Here is a 16,730-nt window from a genome sequence, read left to right as displayed (position 1 = left end):
GGCCGAGTACACATGTGGACCACAATACACACATAACAAAGGTCAACACTCTGTGCCTGTCTGAGGAGTGGGACTGGGGAGTGGCTTTCCCCTGAGCTCCAGAGTCTGGGTCTTCTGTCGTCTCAGAGACGAGAGGACGGACAAACTGATAGGATGCTGAGAGCAGCAAGTCTGGTTTCCTTGTTGGTCCTTGGATGGACCTGGTCCATCCAGGGTCTCCCTGTGCTCCCGGACCCTCTCTACCCCACACAGGAGAACTTTGATCTGGACCGGGTGAGTGGCACATGAGTCTTATTCTTTTTCCTCCCCTTTTGAATGTTGTACATAATAATAGACGGTAGAGGCTCTTTTTCCTCCTTAATTTGTGTAAACACTCTGGTCTGGGTTCAGGGGTTCTGGGTTCAGCTTGATCTTGCGGGCAGTTAAGATCAGTTACATAAAAACAAGCTTTGTGTAGTAAAGAGTGTGGGTTTTTTTCTGAAAAGCTTGCATTTTCTATGCATTAACTGTTGAATGTGTTAAAGCAGCTTGAAATAAGAAATATTGGTCTTTTTTAGTTGCAAACAGGTAATAAAGTTCAATAAAAAATATTGATTTAAAGTGAAGTGTTGAGGGCCTTGAGCAGTGTGGAGCATAATAAGAGTGTAACAATACTTATATGATCCTCTGCGGGTTCATGCATTGCAAACATTTATGCAATCTTCTCACTTTTTGGCGGTGGTTGTGTTCCTTATTACTTGTTTTCCTTTTTCTGTCAATTTGTCAGATTTCACTGTTTTCAAAAGGGAGAAATTCTCACGTAGCATTTTCTACACGAAATGGCTTTTTTCAAAATGTACACAAGTTGTGTAAATAAATTTTAAATATATATTTTGCTGAAATTCTCCTCATCAGTTTTTGGGGACTTGGCACGACATTGCCAAGGCATCGACGTGTAACCACGCCCCTCATCAGAGGGAAGAGTCGGCCATTGGCAAGCTGGTACTGCAGAGAGGGACCACTGAGGGCAAAATCAAGATGACCCGAACTGTCCTCAGGTTTGTACACACACATACACACACACTTAAATGCTTTTTTTTTTCCGGGGATATCAATGTGAAAAATGGGCTTTACTCATTGAAAGCAATCTTATAAATTTGTAGGCATTCAGGGTGCAGGACCATAAAAGTTTTAACAGATGATTCAATGGGGTTGCACACTTAAAAAAAAATGTTGAATATCTTGAAACGAGGTTTTAGATCCAGAAGCAGAAGCCAGAAAGAAATTCAACATTTTTAAACCAATTGAATCATCTGTGAAATTTCTATCTATGTAAACAAATACATTTTTTTACGAGACAATTTAAAGAAAAAGTATCCTAAAACTTTTAATTTTGGAAAACTGCTATCCAAGGTTATGAGAATTTTAGGGGAAAATCCATGTAAATGATTTATCAAGAGATCGCGATCGAAACCAGAAAGTGCTTTGTCCAGATTACGAGTCTGGAAATCTTAAGACATATTTACTGTCATTATACACCTACAGAATTATATACAATCTCACGTTTTAAAACAAGCATGTTCCACTACCTTGCTTTTCCAGACAAAGAACATGTAAGGCGATTTCTGGAGAGTATGAGTTAACCACCACGCCGGGCCGATTCTTCTTCCATGTTGCGAGTATGTGTGTATGTCCGGGTATGATTTTACGTGTGATTCTGTTTGTATTTTCCACTGCAAATTTACAGGTGTTCTAATTGTCCCTGCAGAGTGGGGGGCAGACGTGGACGCATACGTGGTCCACACGAACTACGATGAGTATGCGATCGTGATCATGAGCAAACAGAAATCAGCAGGACAGAGCAGCACTTCCATAAAACTTTACAGTGAGTGGATACCTGAGTATTTCATTAGTTTAATGTCCGTCGCTCTTTAAAAAAGCCGTTTTGACGAATACTTTCCTGCTCCACTCCTATCTAAATAGTGATGAGGTTTTTTTGTTTTTGTTTTTTTTTACATGTAAAGTTATTTATTTTCTTTATCAACCTTGTGATATTTCTTTATCACAAAGAGGTGATGTAAAACTCAAACAGAAAGGGCAACAAGGCGTTGTACTTTGTACTCTGACTAAGGCAGGATCAAGCGTCCGTCCAAATTGATGTAACGGGCTGGCTTATGGATGAAATGATTATTGTCTACTCAGGTGTTTTAGTGATGAATTTTAGATGTTCATTCAGGAGAGAGATGGGAAGGCAACTGGCAGGCAGTGATTATTGGGTTTCAGGAAGCAGTGACATCATGGCTGTGTTCAGGTTTGCTGGTAACCTTGAGCTTTGTTTGTTTTGGGTTGTTTTTTTTTTTGCAGTTGGTACATGTACATGTTGGTGGACTTTCATGGTCAGTATGGTGGATGCAGGGGAAAATGGTGATGGTGTAGGCGTGGGGAGGGTGGTGTACCAGCACTTGAGGCCGGTCAAGATCTTTTTTCTGTCACTTCATGGGTTGGGTTTGTTTTTGTCAGTTTGTGATGTATTGTCTTGTTCATGGTGCAAAGTTTGTTGAAGCATCAGTTAATGGATTCTTTTGGGTGATCCAGGTCGTACTTTTTTGTAATCTGGTTTAGCAGGTAAATAAAGGGGGGGGACTGAAGAGAAACTAAAGGTTTGCTTTATTCCAAGGTAAAGCCTTGTTAGTGTTGTCAAGCAGCTGGGAATGCCATCGAATGTGAAGAAATTCTAGTCAGATTTATTCAAGTGCACATCAAATACCAGATTATATCTTCTCGCAGTTTATTTTTATCATGTAGCGTCAAATCTCAAATCATATTTCACAAGGAATCACAACTTAGATCCTTCATTTGAGCAAAAATGAGCAAAAACTATTAGAACAAAATCTGTGACTCGTTCAAATTAGAGAGCTTATTAGAACTAACGTACAGCAATTTACTTCAGTTCCTTTTTGTCATGTTAATGTTTTCATAAATATTTGTTTCAGTCAAACTGCTGTGTTTTCTTCAGGTAGAACCATGGACGTGAGAGCCACCATACTAGATGACTTTAAGACCCTGGTCAGACAGCAAGGGATGAGTGACAACACCATTGTTATCAAACAGAACAAAGGTACAGCACAGATTCTCTCTCCCTCTCTCTCTCTCTCTCTCTCTCTCTGACACACACACACACACTAACACACTTCTACATTTATCACATTCACAAGACAAAATCTGTATTCAGTTCATGTTTGCACTCGCCTCCTCTCTCTTGCGATGCTTCACAGCATAAGAAAATCAACATACTGCAGTAACAGGCCTCTGGAGAGTAAAAGAACTTGGCACTAATGGCACCTGAGTGATCAGCTTTCATTACGTCTCTGTGTAGGTGACTGTGTTCCTGGTGAGCAGGAGGCAGAGCCAACAACTCCAGTTCAGCCTCAGGTAATTAAACAAAAATTGACATCGCAGTTCCAGCAGTATACTGCTAGGTATTGCTTGTCTTATAAGGGAGACATTTATGTTTAATGAATAAAGAATGAATGAATGAATAACAATGAATAAATTGGGAAAATAATAACCTTTAATTATGCAATTCTACGAACTCTGTAGAGTTCTGAAAAACCTGCAGGAGAGATAAAAGAGTTGATTTCATTTGGCCTTGATTTCATATGACTGATTGTACTATGATGCTATTTGTTGACCAATTCACTCTTCTTTCCAGAACATTGTAGTTCCTGTTTTGTTCATATTGTTAAATATGATAAATAGGAACTAAGCTTTAATTCAGAGTGTGAGAAACATATTTAGGCAGAATGTAAAGCTGCTATTTGTTTTCTTTAAGCAAAATACCATAAAGTTGAATCAGCAGGTATGAATCGTAAACGGAAAGTAAAAGTGCCGTTATCCCAGTGTTAAGTTACTCATGCGTTAATGTTCATTTTGATGTTAATATAGAAAAAAGCTGTCTGAATCTGTCAAAAAAATGGAAACAGACTTTGAAAAAAAAAAATTTGCCATCAGCTGTTTGTCCTGTATCTCTGACTGAGCCCGTCATGTGATGTTATGTAGCGTGTGAGGAGAGCTTCAGTGCTGACTGAGATTCTAACAGAAGATGGTGGGTCTGGTTATGAGCCTTTTTTTAACGGATCTGGTAAGACATCAGCACACTCAGCTGATTACAGTATATTAAACATAAATTAAAGTTGAGCTTTTTGCAGTCCTGATGTAACTGACATGTCTCTTCCTCCCTAGAGGCCTGTAGCGCAACACCAGATACTGGACCCTGTTTCGGGTTGCACCCACGTTTCTACTACAACGCCTCTTCGATGAGCTGTGAACACTTCAATTATGGAGGATGTATGGGCAACCAAAACAACTTCCACACTGAGAGAGAGTGCCTGCAGAGATGTCGTACTGAGGGTGAGAACTGAAACGTTAACACACCCTAAGTACAGCAAATGATAAATTGTAGGCGACATTGCAAGATAATTTTGAGTTTGTTTTGATTGAGTCTTATTTTGGACCATTTCTCTCTCTCAAAATTTGCCACGGTTACTGTCAGTAATAAGGTGTGTCCCAAATCGTATACTTCCATACTACTTATGGAAAATTTTGAGTCCACTCAACTCAAAATGCAAAAAAGTATGGATAGTATGTGAAAATTGAGTATGCAAAAGTACCCGGATGATGTACTCAAATTGGTCAAGATTTTGATGATGCAACTGGACACTTGCCGCACTCATTTCATTGATAAAAGTGGCAGCGGACAGCTGTGGTGAGTCGGTCGACACTGACTTGTACAGACTCATCTTAACATTTAATAACGGGGACAAGTTTGAAATTCTGTGTGGACACGGGTTTGAAAAAATCAAATGACTTGTCATCAAAATGTTTTGCTAAATAGATCACAAATAAACTTCATACCAGTGCATCTTCAGCCAATAGGAGGAGGACATCACGTTGTCGGCGCCAATCATGACAACATTAACATAACGTAACATTGCGAGATAACTTTTTTTTGCCGTTTTACTGCTTCAAAAATCGACTGGCTGTAATTAGATGCTGATTCAGTGCTGGCCGGTCACAAATCGGCGCAGAAGAAAAAAAAAAAACACTGTCATCATTTCCGGTGAGTGCGCCACGCGGCAGTATGCGACTTGGGACACACCAATAGTCTCCCTTGTTGGCTTCTCACCCACGAATATAGCCAAGCATGTTTAATCATCAGTAACAGAATAAGTGGTGGAAAATGGATGGATAGAGTTTGGGATTCAAGAGCGGTTGGATGAAAAACAAAATGATTCCATAGGCCATAATTTATTAATGCTCCAGTTTCTGTCCGAAACAAAGAAATCCCTGTAAATAATCAAGGCGTTGTGCTCCGTCTCTACAGCTGTGTGCCATCTGCCTATGGCAGCCGAACCCTGCAAAGGGCAGCCACCCATTTGGGCCTTTGACTCCACCAGTGGTCTGTGTGTTCCCTACAAACAAGACTTCTGCCAGACCAACGGCAACAAGTTCTACAGCAAGAATGAGTGCGAGGAGTACTGCGGGGTGGAAAAAGATGGTGAGCAGACCAGACAAATACTGACGTGCAGACATGGTGAAACAAAGATGATGCAAACTCAACAAGCTTAGAGACCTTAAAGATGGTCAGCGCACTGTTCAGACAGTAGAACTGCCAGGGAAAAAGAAAAAAAAGAGATCACATCAACTCATAACTGGCAAAGACAACTGATGTTTTCCTCCATCTTTACAGAGGAACTCCTGGGCGCAGTCTGACAGGCGTGAGGTGACACTGGCGGCCATTCTAAACAGGAGTGCAACATGATCCGCATGAATCAAGGAGCACATCCCCCCCCCCCCCCACTCAGTCCTCACAGAATGAGATGTTAATCAGACAAGTGGCAACAGTCGACGTTTGTGTTGCATTCAGTATCCCATTAACATGTTTAATTCCTGAGGTTGATAAATACACAGGACCCTGAAAGAAATCTTGTTAAGGTTATTTGTACAGCCTGAGTGTAATAATTTCTCAAACCATTTTAGCATTGCCAACTTTGAAATCTTAATTCAGAGTAAAAACTTTAAAGTTCCAACATGGCTGCTGCAGGCAATCACATGACTAGGTCTTGTGAAAGCATTGTCATTTAGATGTTTCCGCACAAAAAAAAGAAATGCTCATGAGGAACAGGGGTTTGAGTTCCTTTCATTTGAAGATGATATGTGCAGACTCCAGATTAAAAAAAAGCTGCTTGTGCAAGAGTGTATTTAAAAGACTGCTGGTTATCAGGTTTGCATTTCCAGGACACTTCTTGAAATGGCAACATAACCCTACCATAGAAAGCCTTTTCTTCAAATTGAGAAACTCACCTTAAGGAGCTTTTTAGGTTCTGACAGGAGGAGTCACTGCATCTTGGAGGTAGGGGCAAAAGGGCCCCAGTTTTCTAAACCATATCACGCATTGTTGCTTGGAAAAGCTTTTCAGGAACCCAACGAGCCATCATAAATCTGGATTAGAAGTTACTGAGACTTAATTATGAAAAAGTAATTTTCCCCAGTTTCATTTCTCTAACCCAGTTCATAGAGTCCATAAAGACAAGTCAGCCAAGTTGAGAAATGATGATTTATTTTTGCAAGAAGTCAGCCTCATAAGGTCACTTCTATAATTCAGAGGGAACTTCAAGTCCGGCCGGATGTGATGGGGACTCCTGGGGAAACAGTTTGCCACACATTTATCACAGGTAGATTTGTAGTCCTGCACTGACAGACATGGGTGCATCAAAGTGAATGAGGCATTATGTTGAATATCTGCTGCATTTGTAAGTAAAGAGCTCTCGCTGCACCGATCATTGTAAAATGTAACCGACTGCTGCAGGCAACCGTGTCGACCCACGAGACTGCACAGCGCTGAGTGGTCTCAAGTCAACCGAGGATGACCAGCGTTATTTTACCAAACGAGTTTCTCATCTGTTCCCGCTTCCGATCAAAACGCAAATGGGAAGCAGAGTTACCAGGACAGCATGAAGGCCGAGTGAAAAAGTCAGTTAAGGGTTTCTGTGAGTCACTCCTTACCTACAGGGTGGCACACCTGCTGACACTCCTCTTTAGTCTTAAAGTTGTTCTGGTTTCCCCCACACCCTCCATAGAGGAAGCCCTGACAGACCTTTGAGAAGGCGTTGTAGTAGTAACGGAGTTCAAGCTTGTTACATGGACCCGCATCAGCATCAGGATTACAGGCCTCAACTGAAAGAAACACAGGAAGTTACCTCAACTCATGCCATCAGTATATTTGGAAATGCTGCCATTGTGAGTGACAGCGCTCTGGAACCTTGCCATTCCTCAACATCTCACCTGCTTTGTGACATGCCCTCAGACATTGTGCTTCAGTCTCAAAGTTGTTCAGGTTTCCTCCACACCCACCATAGATGAATTGTTTGCAGCTCTTTGAGGCAGCGTCGTAGTAGAAACGATAAAAAAACGCGAGACAGATACCCGCATCTGAAGGTGCTGCACAGATGTCTGGGGGGGGGGGGGGGGTACAAGTAAGATCTTAGGTCTTCCATTCATTGGCATAGTTGATTATACACAGGAATGCATTCAACCATCTCAGTAAGCAGATTGTTACCAATTGTGTCAAACTGAGTTGTATTCGCAGGAGGCTCCGAGTCACTCGTCGTCTGCTCAGAGAGAAACAATGTGGGTTAAGAACAGAAACTAAAATGTGCTGCAATGTTTCCTCCTAATTTATTAAGATTATACAAATCAGTCAAGGAGAGTCCTGGTTTAACGACCTGAGACTCAGCCACTCACCTTATTCAGAGTAACATGCTCAGGTGCAGGTTCCCCCTGGAGGGTGAGGGTCCACATCAGAACCAGCATGGAAACCAGACTCACTGCCTTCAACATCCTAGCAGGTGTTTTGTCTCTAAAACACAGGAGTGACAGACCGCTTAAACTCATCCTGACCCAGAGAGGGTTCACATTTGCCTTACAGGTCCTGTTAAAGTGCCATCTACTGGCAACACTGGAGGAGTGTGTTGTTTACATTTCTTGAGTCAATCTTATGAAGACAAAGCAACTGTCCTCATAGTTAGCATGTGATAAACCACCTCTTCAGACATGCTAACTATGAAAATGAACACATACCTAATGAGGCCCTATCAGGTTTCTGTTATGGAGCCAGCTCACCTACCAAACAAACACTGCTGAAGTAACTGAACTGAGACAGCAGCTGTCCTAATATGGTGCTGCAGGTGAGCACAGGTGTGATCAATGGGGTTCATAATGGCAAAACAGGATCCAGCCCTGGAATAATGTCATAATTTACCTCATCAATTACACTTGTGCTCAATTAAATCGCCATCTTAAGACGAGCTCTGTTACTTCAGCCCTAGTTATTTGTTATATGAGTCGGTTGCACTCAGAGCAGATAGGTCACCTGGTAGGTATTTAAATTTGTATGTGCTGATGGTCTGAATAAGCTGTTTGTGAGCTACACTGGTGAGACTTGCCAATAGAACCCTATGAGTTTATGAAGAGATCTGTGACTTCTTCCACAACTTCAGAGACGAAACATCTGCTAGGATGTTAAAGGCAGTGACTCTAGTTTCCATGCTGGTCCTGATGGGGACTCTCACCCTCCAGGGGGTACCTGCATCTGAACATGCTGGTCTGAATAAGGTGAGTGAGTGACTCAGCTTCACCTGAACTGTACTGCAGCAGACCAGTCAAACCTCCTGCGTAATGTGACAGCTACACTGGTGGATGGAAGGAAATATTAATTATGATGGACTTGTACCTTCTTGACTCTAAACAGACAGAGAGTGCTGTGGAACCTGTTGATCTGAACAAGGTGAGTGGGTGACCTGGCTCGTCACACCAGATGAGTGCAGTTTGGATCACTTTGAAAGATATTGACTTGGTGGATGGTGGGGAAGTGTAACAGTGAGGCTGACTTGCAGAAATTTTAACTCATTTTTCTCTCTGAGCAGACAAAAAGCGACTCAGAGCCTCCTGCAAATGCAACTCAGTTTGACACAATAGGTAACAATCTGCTTGCTTAACTGGTTAATAACTGTGGGAAGACAAGGTCCTGAGTTATTGTCCCCCCCCCCCCCCCCAACAGAGGCCTGTCAAGAAGCTCCAGAACCAGGTCTATGCCTTGCACTGATCCCACGTTACTTCTACCATTTTGCCTCAAAGACCTGTAAAGTCTTCCACTATGGGGGGTGTGGGGGAAACTTGAACAACTTTGAGACTGAAGCAGCATGTCTGGAAAAGTGTCACAAAGCAGGTGAGATGTTGGGACAATGAGAATTGACTAAAGACCAGAGATTCTGGATGTGAGTTGAATCCTGACATTTGTGTTCCCCCAGTTGAGGCCTGTAGTGCCGCTCGAGATCCAGGTCCCTGTCAGGCAGTGATTCCTCGTTACTACTACAACTCCTCCAAGCAAACGTGTGAGAGCTTCAACTACGGAGGGTGTGCAGGAAACAAGAACAACTTTAAGACGAAGCTGGAGTGTCAGGCAACATGTTCCCCTGACGGTGAGGCGCAACTCAAACGTCAATGCTAAAAGCTTTAACTTCCCAGCAGTCTCCAAAAAAAGGATCTTCCACTAGAACAGACTTAAGTACAAGTTTAATAAGCTGAGAAGTGTGTGCAACTAACACACCTCGCATTGTGACTGTGTACAAACTTGCCTTTTCACTGTACACAATGAACATGCCTGTAACTGAGTCTCGTATTTTCCAGGGCATCCACTCATGGCATACTGGCATTAAAGGTTTTCCTATCAACTCCCACTTGTCAAGAGATCGTCACCAATAAAATCCTAACTCAATCGATCTATTGTCTTCTGTGCAAGTTGCCCAACTACTTCAACCCAGTTTCCCTTCTGCTTCTGAATTTGTCCACCTGCTGTGTCAAAGTACTGCAAGAAAAAACACCTGGCTCTTTCTGCAGGGTCAGAGTCACCAAACCTGAAGTTACATAAGTGATTCATGGAGAAATGTTCTCTAGTCTAGGAGACTGATACTTAATGCTGCATAGTGGGGTAAACATCACTTAATGGAAACAAAGCCTTGTATACTTCACTATAAGTGTTTATTTAAATTATTTTTAATCAAAGGAATTGCAGACAGCTTGATTCCCCCCCCCCCCCTTCTCCAGAAAGCATTTGCGTGTGACTCATGTTTACTCTACTTCCCGCAGGTGAAAGGATGACATTTCCTGTATCTTCAGCTGACTCATCAGTCAGGATTACATAGTAAACCACATCGGCCAACTAAAAGATGTTGAGACAATATCAGATCATCTTTGTACAAAGACAAACAGAACATCAGTGAGTTCTCAGCTCTGAGGAACGGAGTTTGGAAACTGCTTTTCCTGAAATGCCTTCCAAAATTTCCGATGGTCTACTTTGATTCCGCGGGCGGCTCTGGGAGTGCTTCAGCTGGTTCTTCTGGGGGAAAAAAAGCAAAGTGATTTAAATTTTCATTCCCAAACAAATATATTCATTGTAAAAATCATCAATAAGCAAACTCAGAAGTATATCAGGACTAATCCAAAAATTCAGTCGTCTCCTGTGTCTGGTGCTTGTGTTTTTGCATTCGTCCTCACGTTCTTTGCGACATGCCTCCAGGCACATTTCCTCCGTACTGAACCTGTTTTGGTTTCCCAAACACCCTCCATAGATGAACATTTCGCACATTTTTGAGGTGGAGTTGAAATGGTACTGGGGCATAAATGCCTTACATGGACCTGGATCTGGTTTAGCCTGACAGAGCTCTGCAGGAGGGAACAGGGAGATGCAGAAAAAAATCACAAGGGATAACAAGATAACTCAAACATATACCACAAGTGTCTTATTTGGAAAGTCTGATATTAAACTCAACATGAAATCCTTTTGTTTTCCATTCAACTGCTCAGTTGAAGAAACAAGTACCCTGGTATGTCCTTACCATTGGGTTGACATGCCAACTGACACTCTCTCTCAGTCTCAAAGTTGTTCCCAGTTCCCCCACACCCTCCGTAGACAAACCCTTCACAGGTCTGTGAGGTGGAGTTGTAGAAGAAATGGGGAAAATGCCCTAAACATGTAATATTCCCCTCTACTGGATCTGCCTCACAGATGTCTACAGGAGGGAACACAAACAGATACAGAAATGATTAGGAGAGTCTGATGTGATCAACACCAGAACCCTGATTGCTGGTCTTCCAGTCTACAAACATTTATCGCCATCACTGATAGGCACAGCTGTACCCCGGTGTCCCCTCACCTGCAGGGCGACACGTCTGCAGACAAGCTTTCTCAGTCTCAAAGTTGTTGTGATTTCCATCACATCCTCCATAGGAGAAGTTTTCACAGCTCTGTGTGGCGGGGTTGTAGAAGTAACGGGGTATGTCCATCCTACATGGACCAGTTTCTGGTGCTTCAGTACAGACCACTATAGGAAAATAGTAACACAGGAAGGAAACATCAGGATCTTTGGCCTTCCGTTCGACATTCATTCGCTGCCATTACTGTACAGTATATACGAATTTGCAATGAACTGAGCAAGGAGATTTGTTACCTTCCGGGCCAACTTTAGGTGAAATGCCGGCTTCTGTTTCATTGACCTGAGCCTGCAGGATCAGAGCCGCCAAAAAACTCAATTATGACATAAGTTTAGATTACAAAAAAAGACCACTTTCAAATGAATGTTGAATGTGGATTAACGTGCTGTTTGATTATGATTATCTATTTGATCATTTAACCACTCACGTGATCATGTTCAGCTGCAGGTTCCCCCTGGAGAGTGAAGGTCCACCCCAGGACCAGCACAGAAACTACAATCAGTGTCTTCACCATCCTATAAGCTGTTCAGTCTCGGAAGTTCTGAAAGTCTGAGCTGGAGGAATTACAGACAACTCCTTTATACGCTTTCATCCAACACCAGAGAAGTTACGAGAACCTGATTCATGTTTGCTCTGCCCACACGTATACTCCCACTCCCACAGGTAAATAAGATAAAGAAACAAATTTCAATTTGAACTGTCCCCTCTGTGTCCTTGGACTTTGCTGAGCTCCCGACTCATTACAGTTCAGGATTGTGACAACAAGAAGCAAAATTTGTATGTTTGTCTGATTAGCAAAAACAAGATATCCAGCAAGTTAAGAAAGGCAGTACTTTCAAATATTCTTTGCTGTTAGCTGGTGATAATGAGATGATACCATGTTATCATAATCTAATGAAACTCACCTGAATAATATCTATAATGTCTGAATAATAATCTCTAAAAGAGAGACAGCATTTTCTCCATTTGTTGGAGCTTGATTGAACTGAATTCTGATAAGCTGATTAACAAGATGAGATAATGGATCTATCAATTTCATCCCTCAGTCAGCTGCTCCATGTAACCCACATGAAATGATGATGATGTGTAAAGTATAAAGAATCCATTAAAATGCATAAATATGTTTGTTTTTTTAAATCTATACTTCATCAAAAAAATCTGTTAAAATGGTTTGAAAGTAGAAGAATTTTGACAGTTAAAAATATGCCCTGAACGCTGCCCCTGTACAAAACCCACACAGCACCTGGCCAACGTAACGGGCAGAGACACAACAGCTGGACAGAGACCTTACGGTTGAGTAAAGACAGAGCTGGATGAGACATAACAGGTGAGTAAAGACATTACAGTTGGACAGAGATGTCACATCCATCCATCCATCCGTTTTCTTCTGCTTATCCTGTTCAGGGTCGTGGGGGGGCTGGAGCCTATCTCAGCAGCCTTCAGGGGAGAGGTGGGGTTCACCCTGGATGGGTCACCAGTCCATCACAGGGCCAACACATAGAGACAGACAACCATTGCAAATTTCTCCATTGTGAGACTAATAAAGGCTTATCTTATCTTATCTTATTCACACTCACAGTCACACCTACAGTCAATTTAGAGTATCAATCAGCCTCGTCCTCTCTTGATGTCTTTGGACTGTGGGAGGAAGCTGGAGTACCAGAGAGAACCCACACAGGAACAGGGAGAACATGCAGACTCACACAGAAGACCTTGTCGCTGTGAAGCGACAACGCTAACCACTGCACCACCGTGCTGCTCTATTTTTAATATCTTATGTCCAAAATGTTTAGTAAACTGAAATCATATCAATTTGAGAAGTTTGTTTTTTTTTTGCTTAAAGCCCTCCACAGTAGCAGAAAGAGACATGGGGGGGGGGGGTCATTTCCTTTGGTCTAAAAGATAGAGCAAGTTATGCATCTGTGTGTGTGTGTGTGTGTGTGTGTGTGTGTGTGTGTGTGTGTGTGTGTGTGTGTGTGTGTGTGCGTGCAAACCACTGCACCACCGTGCCGCCCAAGATGTAACATTTGAGACGTAACCGTTGGGCAGAAGTGTAGAAGTTGGGCAGAGACACAGAGTGAGAAGCTGAAACAGAAACTGAGACATTTTCATCACCTAACAGAGCCTTTTGTCATGTGATACTGTCCAGTTATAATGGGATAAGATCTCATTATTATGACGTTAAAAAATATTACAAATCTTGGCTTCCATACATCTGCATTATCGATAAACATTTCCAAGATAGTGTCTTTAGTTTCTGTTTTACCGGAACTTAAAGACAGTAAGGACCTGCTGAGTGGGGATGCTAACACAAGCAATGGATTAGAAATTAGCACTTTCAAAACCAGCCAATCAAAATGCTCAGTAAAGCACCAGGTGGTCACCAGCTAAGGCAGAACGTTAGCTAGCCTGTATGCTAGCTTTCCGACAATTGATCCTGACACTGCAAGGCAATCACCATTTGTACTTGGACTGTCATGCACTGTTACAGCCAACAGGGACATGCCTGGTTTAGATTTCTCAACTTAATTATTATGAGATACATAATACATGTGAAAGTCAGGAAACAGAGAGACAGCAGGTTAGAGGTTTGATCATTTAAAGATCAGCACAACTGGTAGAAATGACAAGAGCAACTTAGCAAGCTTGGTTATGACTACAGTTACGTTTACTCACTACTTTTTCAGCTGTTTATTTTTCCACATTTCCAATATTTTCTAGTATTTACAAAACCCTTCACAAGAAGTCTGTTTCCTCATTTGTGTCCCTGTAGAGATGTTACACTGAGGGGAAAGAAAGGAGAAAATAAAAAAGTTTGTCAACCGATTGTAACCCTGACCCTCATCCCAAGGTCATTGACCGTGGAACTTTTGTTCTCTACCAACCAACAGGATAGATAAACAAGTAAAAATATTTACTACTAAAATTTGTTTTGTTTTTTTTCACTGTCCATTTCTGTGGAACGAATGAGAAGGTGACCTCTTGAATTTTGGATAGCGGGAACACCAGTCTATCAGAGACTTTTGAAATTACTTCTAAAACTATTTCCTTTCAGCTTCTCCTTTGTCTCTTTGCTTTTCAAGCAAATGGGTCATTCATTAAATACTGACATATGTTTACAGATATGCTATTAACAATGTTGGAGACTTTATCTTTATCCTGTAATTTTTTTTACTAGTTTTTTCAAACTTTTATCTAGTAAATACTTTCAAATTTGAGAATAAATATGGAAGATAAATCAAGTGACATGTAAAAGAATTGCAAGGATAGAATTGATAAATGAATTGTAATAAAATAAGTACAAAACAAAATAATCTCTCTCTGAGGGGATGGAGTGAGTGGTTCCAAAAAAAATTCTATTTCTGTTTAATGTTGTAAACTAGTGTGTCATGAGATTAGAGTGTAGGTGTTTTGGGGCGTTTGTTTGTGTGTGTGTGGGGGGTTTTGTGTGTGTGTGTGTGTGTGTGTGTGTGTGTGTGTGTGTGTGTGTGTGTGTGTGTGTGTGTGTGGGCAGCGTTTTTTGCTGGTCGATGCACTATAGCCGACATGGAGCTTAGCAGACTGTTCAGTGGAGGACACAACAGCCTGAATTCCACCGCGAGGATAGACAATGCTGTGGTCATTTTTCTAGACAGCGTAACAAAGGTGAACGTCATCCTGAAGACCGGTGTTACTTTCTCAAATGTTCCACCTTCCATTAGTGATGAAACACCGGCAAAAGAGCTTTTGAGATGAGGAAAAATAGTCTCTCCAATATGGATCTGAAGCTCACTTTTAAAATGGAGATTAATTCATGATGTAATATCTGTCTCCTCTGACAGCACCAAATGTTTTTGGTTTGGTAGGGAGGGACATCTGGTCAGGCCATGTCCAGGTGACAGGTGAGGGCTAAATGGATGAACAGGGGAATGAGGAGGTGCGGGAGGAGACAGGTGAGGGCTAAATGGATGAACAGGGGAATGAGGAGGTGCGGGAGGAGACAGGTGAGGGCTAAATGGATGAACAGGGGAATGAGGAGGTGCGGGAGGAGACAGGTGAGGGCTAAATGGATGAACAGGGGAATGAGGAGGTGCGGGAGGAGACAGGTGAGGGCTAAATGGATGAACAGGGGAATGAGGAGGTGCGGGAGGAGACAGGTGAGGGCTAAATGGATGAACAGGGGAATGAGGAGGTGCGGGAGGAGACAGGTGAGGGCTAAATGGATGAACAGGGGAATGAGGAGGTGCGGGAGGAGACAGGTGAGGGCTAAATGGATGAACAGGGGAATGAGGAGGTGCGGGAGGAGACAGGTGAAGGCTAAATGGATGAACAGGGGAATGAGGAGGTGCGGGAGGAGACAGGTGAGGGCTAAATGGATGAACAGGGGAATGAGGAGGTGCGGGAGGAGACAGGTGAGGGCTAAATGGATGAACAGGGGAATGAGGAGGTGCGGGAGGAGACAGGTGAGGGCTAAATGGATGAACAGGGGAATGAGGAGGTGCGGGAGGAGACAGGTGAGGGCTAAATGGATGAACAAAGAAGGCTTTTATTTTTGGAATCAAATATTATACACAGTGCAGAGAAATGTCAGTTTTTAAACTTTTTAACAGACGAGGCAAAGATGGCAATTTATAAGACAAGAAGAAACAATCTGATAGGAAAAGAAATATTAGAAGTGTTGATTGTTTTAGCTTGAGTGAGGGTTTTTATTTAATTTAAATTTCACAAACTCATGAAGAGTCTTGATTTTTTTTATCAAACTGTGGCATTTTAATGAAGCCATCTCTTCGTTGGAGGATGAGTTGTTTTTCCTTGCCTGTTTTTAACATTTAGAAGATTTCAGTGGAAAAATCTTTTTGCTTTATGTTACTCAACTGTGAACTGAAAGAAATATTGAAGTAAAAGTTGTTTTAAAAGTCAAAAATCTCTCTCTCCCTCTTTCTCCCTCTCTGAGGGGGCCAGGCTTCCTACTCTTAGTTCCCACAGTTCCCGGCTGCTGGGAATATCCGGAGAGGAAGGGGAAGTGACATCACAGCAGTGACCTTCCGTGCCAGGCCATATCACCTGGCGCTGCCTCGAAGTGAGCCACACATTCCCCGAAACAACTCTACTGACTCAATTGAGCTGCTCTCCAGGAGGAGAGAGACAGCAAGTTGTAACTGAGTTCCCATGAAGAGAGAGAGGAAGCAGTCTCTTCCTTTGCTCAGGCAGAAAACTTTCCAACACCTTCACACGGACGAGCCGAGCCAACCTCATATCTGACGGCGTCCCGCCACGCTTCAGCCGGCTCCTCACCCTGGATACACAGATGTTTGGATGCTACCTTGTTTCTACTGGCAGAGATGATCAGAATGACTCATTCAATTCACACAATATCTGAGAAGTGTTGTGGTGAAACTCAGAAAGAGCTTCTGATGAATTGGAGTCCAACTATAACAAGT

General features: G+C 42.3%; 3 protein-coding genes and 1 long non-coding RNA gene across 4 annotated transcripts in view; 2 read left to right on the top strand and 2 right to left on the bottom strand.

Annotated features, from left to right (window-relative positions):
* The first annotated feature begins 21 nt into the window (after positions 1-21).
* Positions 22-9,818, top strand: LOC147244117 (protein AMBP-like). Its single transcript, XM_086188246.1, has 15 exons — positions 22-273; positions 895-1,037; positions 1,582-1,658; positions 1,748-1,864; positions 2,996-3,097; positions 3,356-3,411; positions 4,039-4,120; positions 4,222-4,389; positions 5,363-5,536; positions 8,498-8,652; positions 8,789-8,824; positions 8,964-9,015; positions 9,098-9,265; positions 9,348-9,518; positions 9,727-9,818. Exons 1-15 carry the CDS (start codon positions 154-156, stop codon positions 9,753-9,755), a joined length of 1,650 nt encoding a protein of 549 aa, XP_086044372.1. The 5' UTR covers positions 22-153; the 3' UTR covers positions 9,756-9,818.
* On the bottom strand, positions 6,578-8,261 carry LOC147244118 (kunitz-type serine protease inhibitor bitisilin-3-like). Its single transcript, XM_086188418.1, has 6 exons — positions 8,119-8,261; positions 7,783-7,897; positions 7,598-7,649; positions 7,324-7,491; positions 7,045-7,215; positions 6,578-6,680 (listed from the first exon to the last, which is right to left on the bottom strand). The coding sequence occupies exons 2-6, from the start codon at positions 7,876-7,878 to the stop codon at positions 6,652-6,654; spliced, it is 516 nt and encodes a 171-aa protein (XP_086044544.1). The 5' UTR covers positions 7,879-7,897; positions 8,119-8,261; the 3' UTR covers positions 6,578-6,651.
* A 136-nt stretch (positions 9,819-9,954) lies between the features above and the next one.
* The window catches only part of LOC147244115 (uncharacterized), a 7,716-nt gene continuing 940 nt past the window's right edge, over positions 9,955-16,730 (top strand). Inside the window, exons 1-3 of the long non-coding RNA XR_015110493.1 lie at positions 9,955-11,973; positions 12,551-12,637; positions 16,244-16,730. The exon at positions 16,244-16,730 is cut by the window's right edge and continues 940 nt beyond it. This is a non-coding gene — a long non-coding RNA (uncharacterized LOC147244115). The remainder of the gene's footprint in view (positions 11,974-12,550; positions 12,638-16,243) is intronic.
* LOC147244116 (kunitz-type serine protease inhibitor A-like) lies at positions 10,116-11,906 on the bottom strand. Its single transcript, XM_086188413.1, has 6 exons — positions 11,738-11,906; positions 11,547-11,598; positions 11,253-11,420; positions 10,935-11,108; positions 10,594-10,761; positions 10,116-10,435 (listed from the first exon to the last, which is right to left on the bottom strand). Exons 1-6 carry the CDS (start codon positions 11,822-11,824, stop codon positions 10,389-10,391), a joined length of 696 nt encoding a protein of 231 aa, XP_086044539.1. The 5' UTR covers positions 11,825-11,906; the 3' UTR covers positions 10,116-10,388.

Source organism: Aulostomus chinensis, chromosome 19 (assembly GCF_037954235.1).
Source record: "Aulostomus chinensis isolate RoL2024-O1b breed Wild chromosome 19, RoL_Achi_v1.0, whole genome shotgun sequence".
NCBI classification, from domain to species: Eukaryota; Metazoa; Chordata; class Actinopteri; order Syngnathiformes; family Aulostomidae; genus Aulostomus; species Aulostomus chinensis.
Note: the sequence above shows the minus strand (reverse complement) of the source record. Positions and strands in the feature narration are given on the sequence as shown.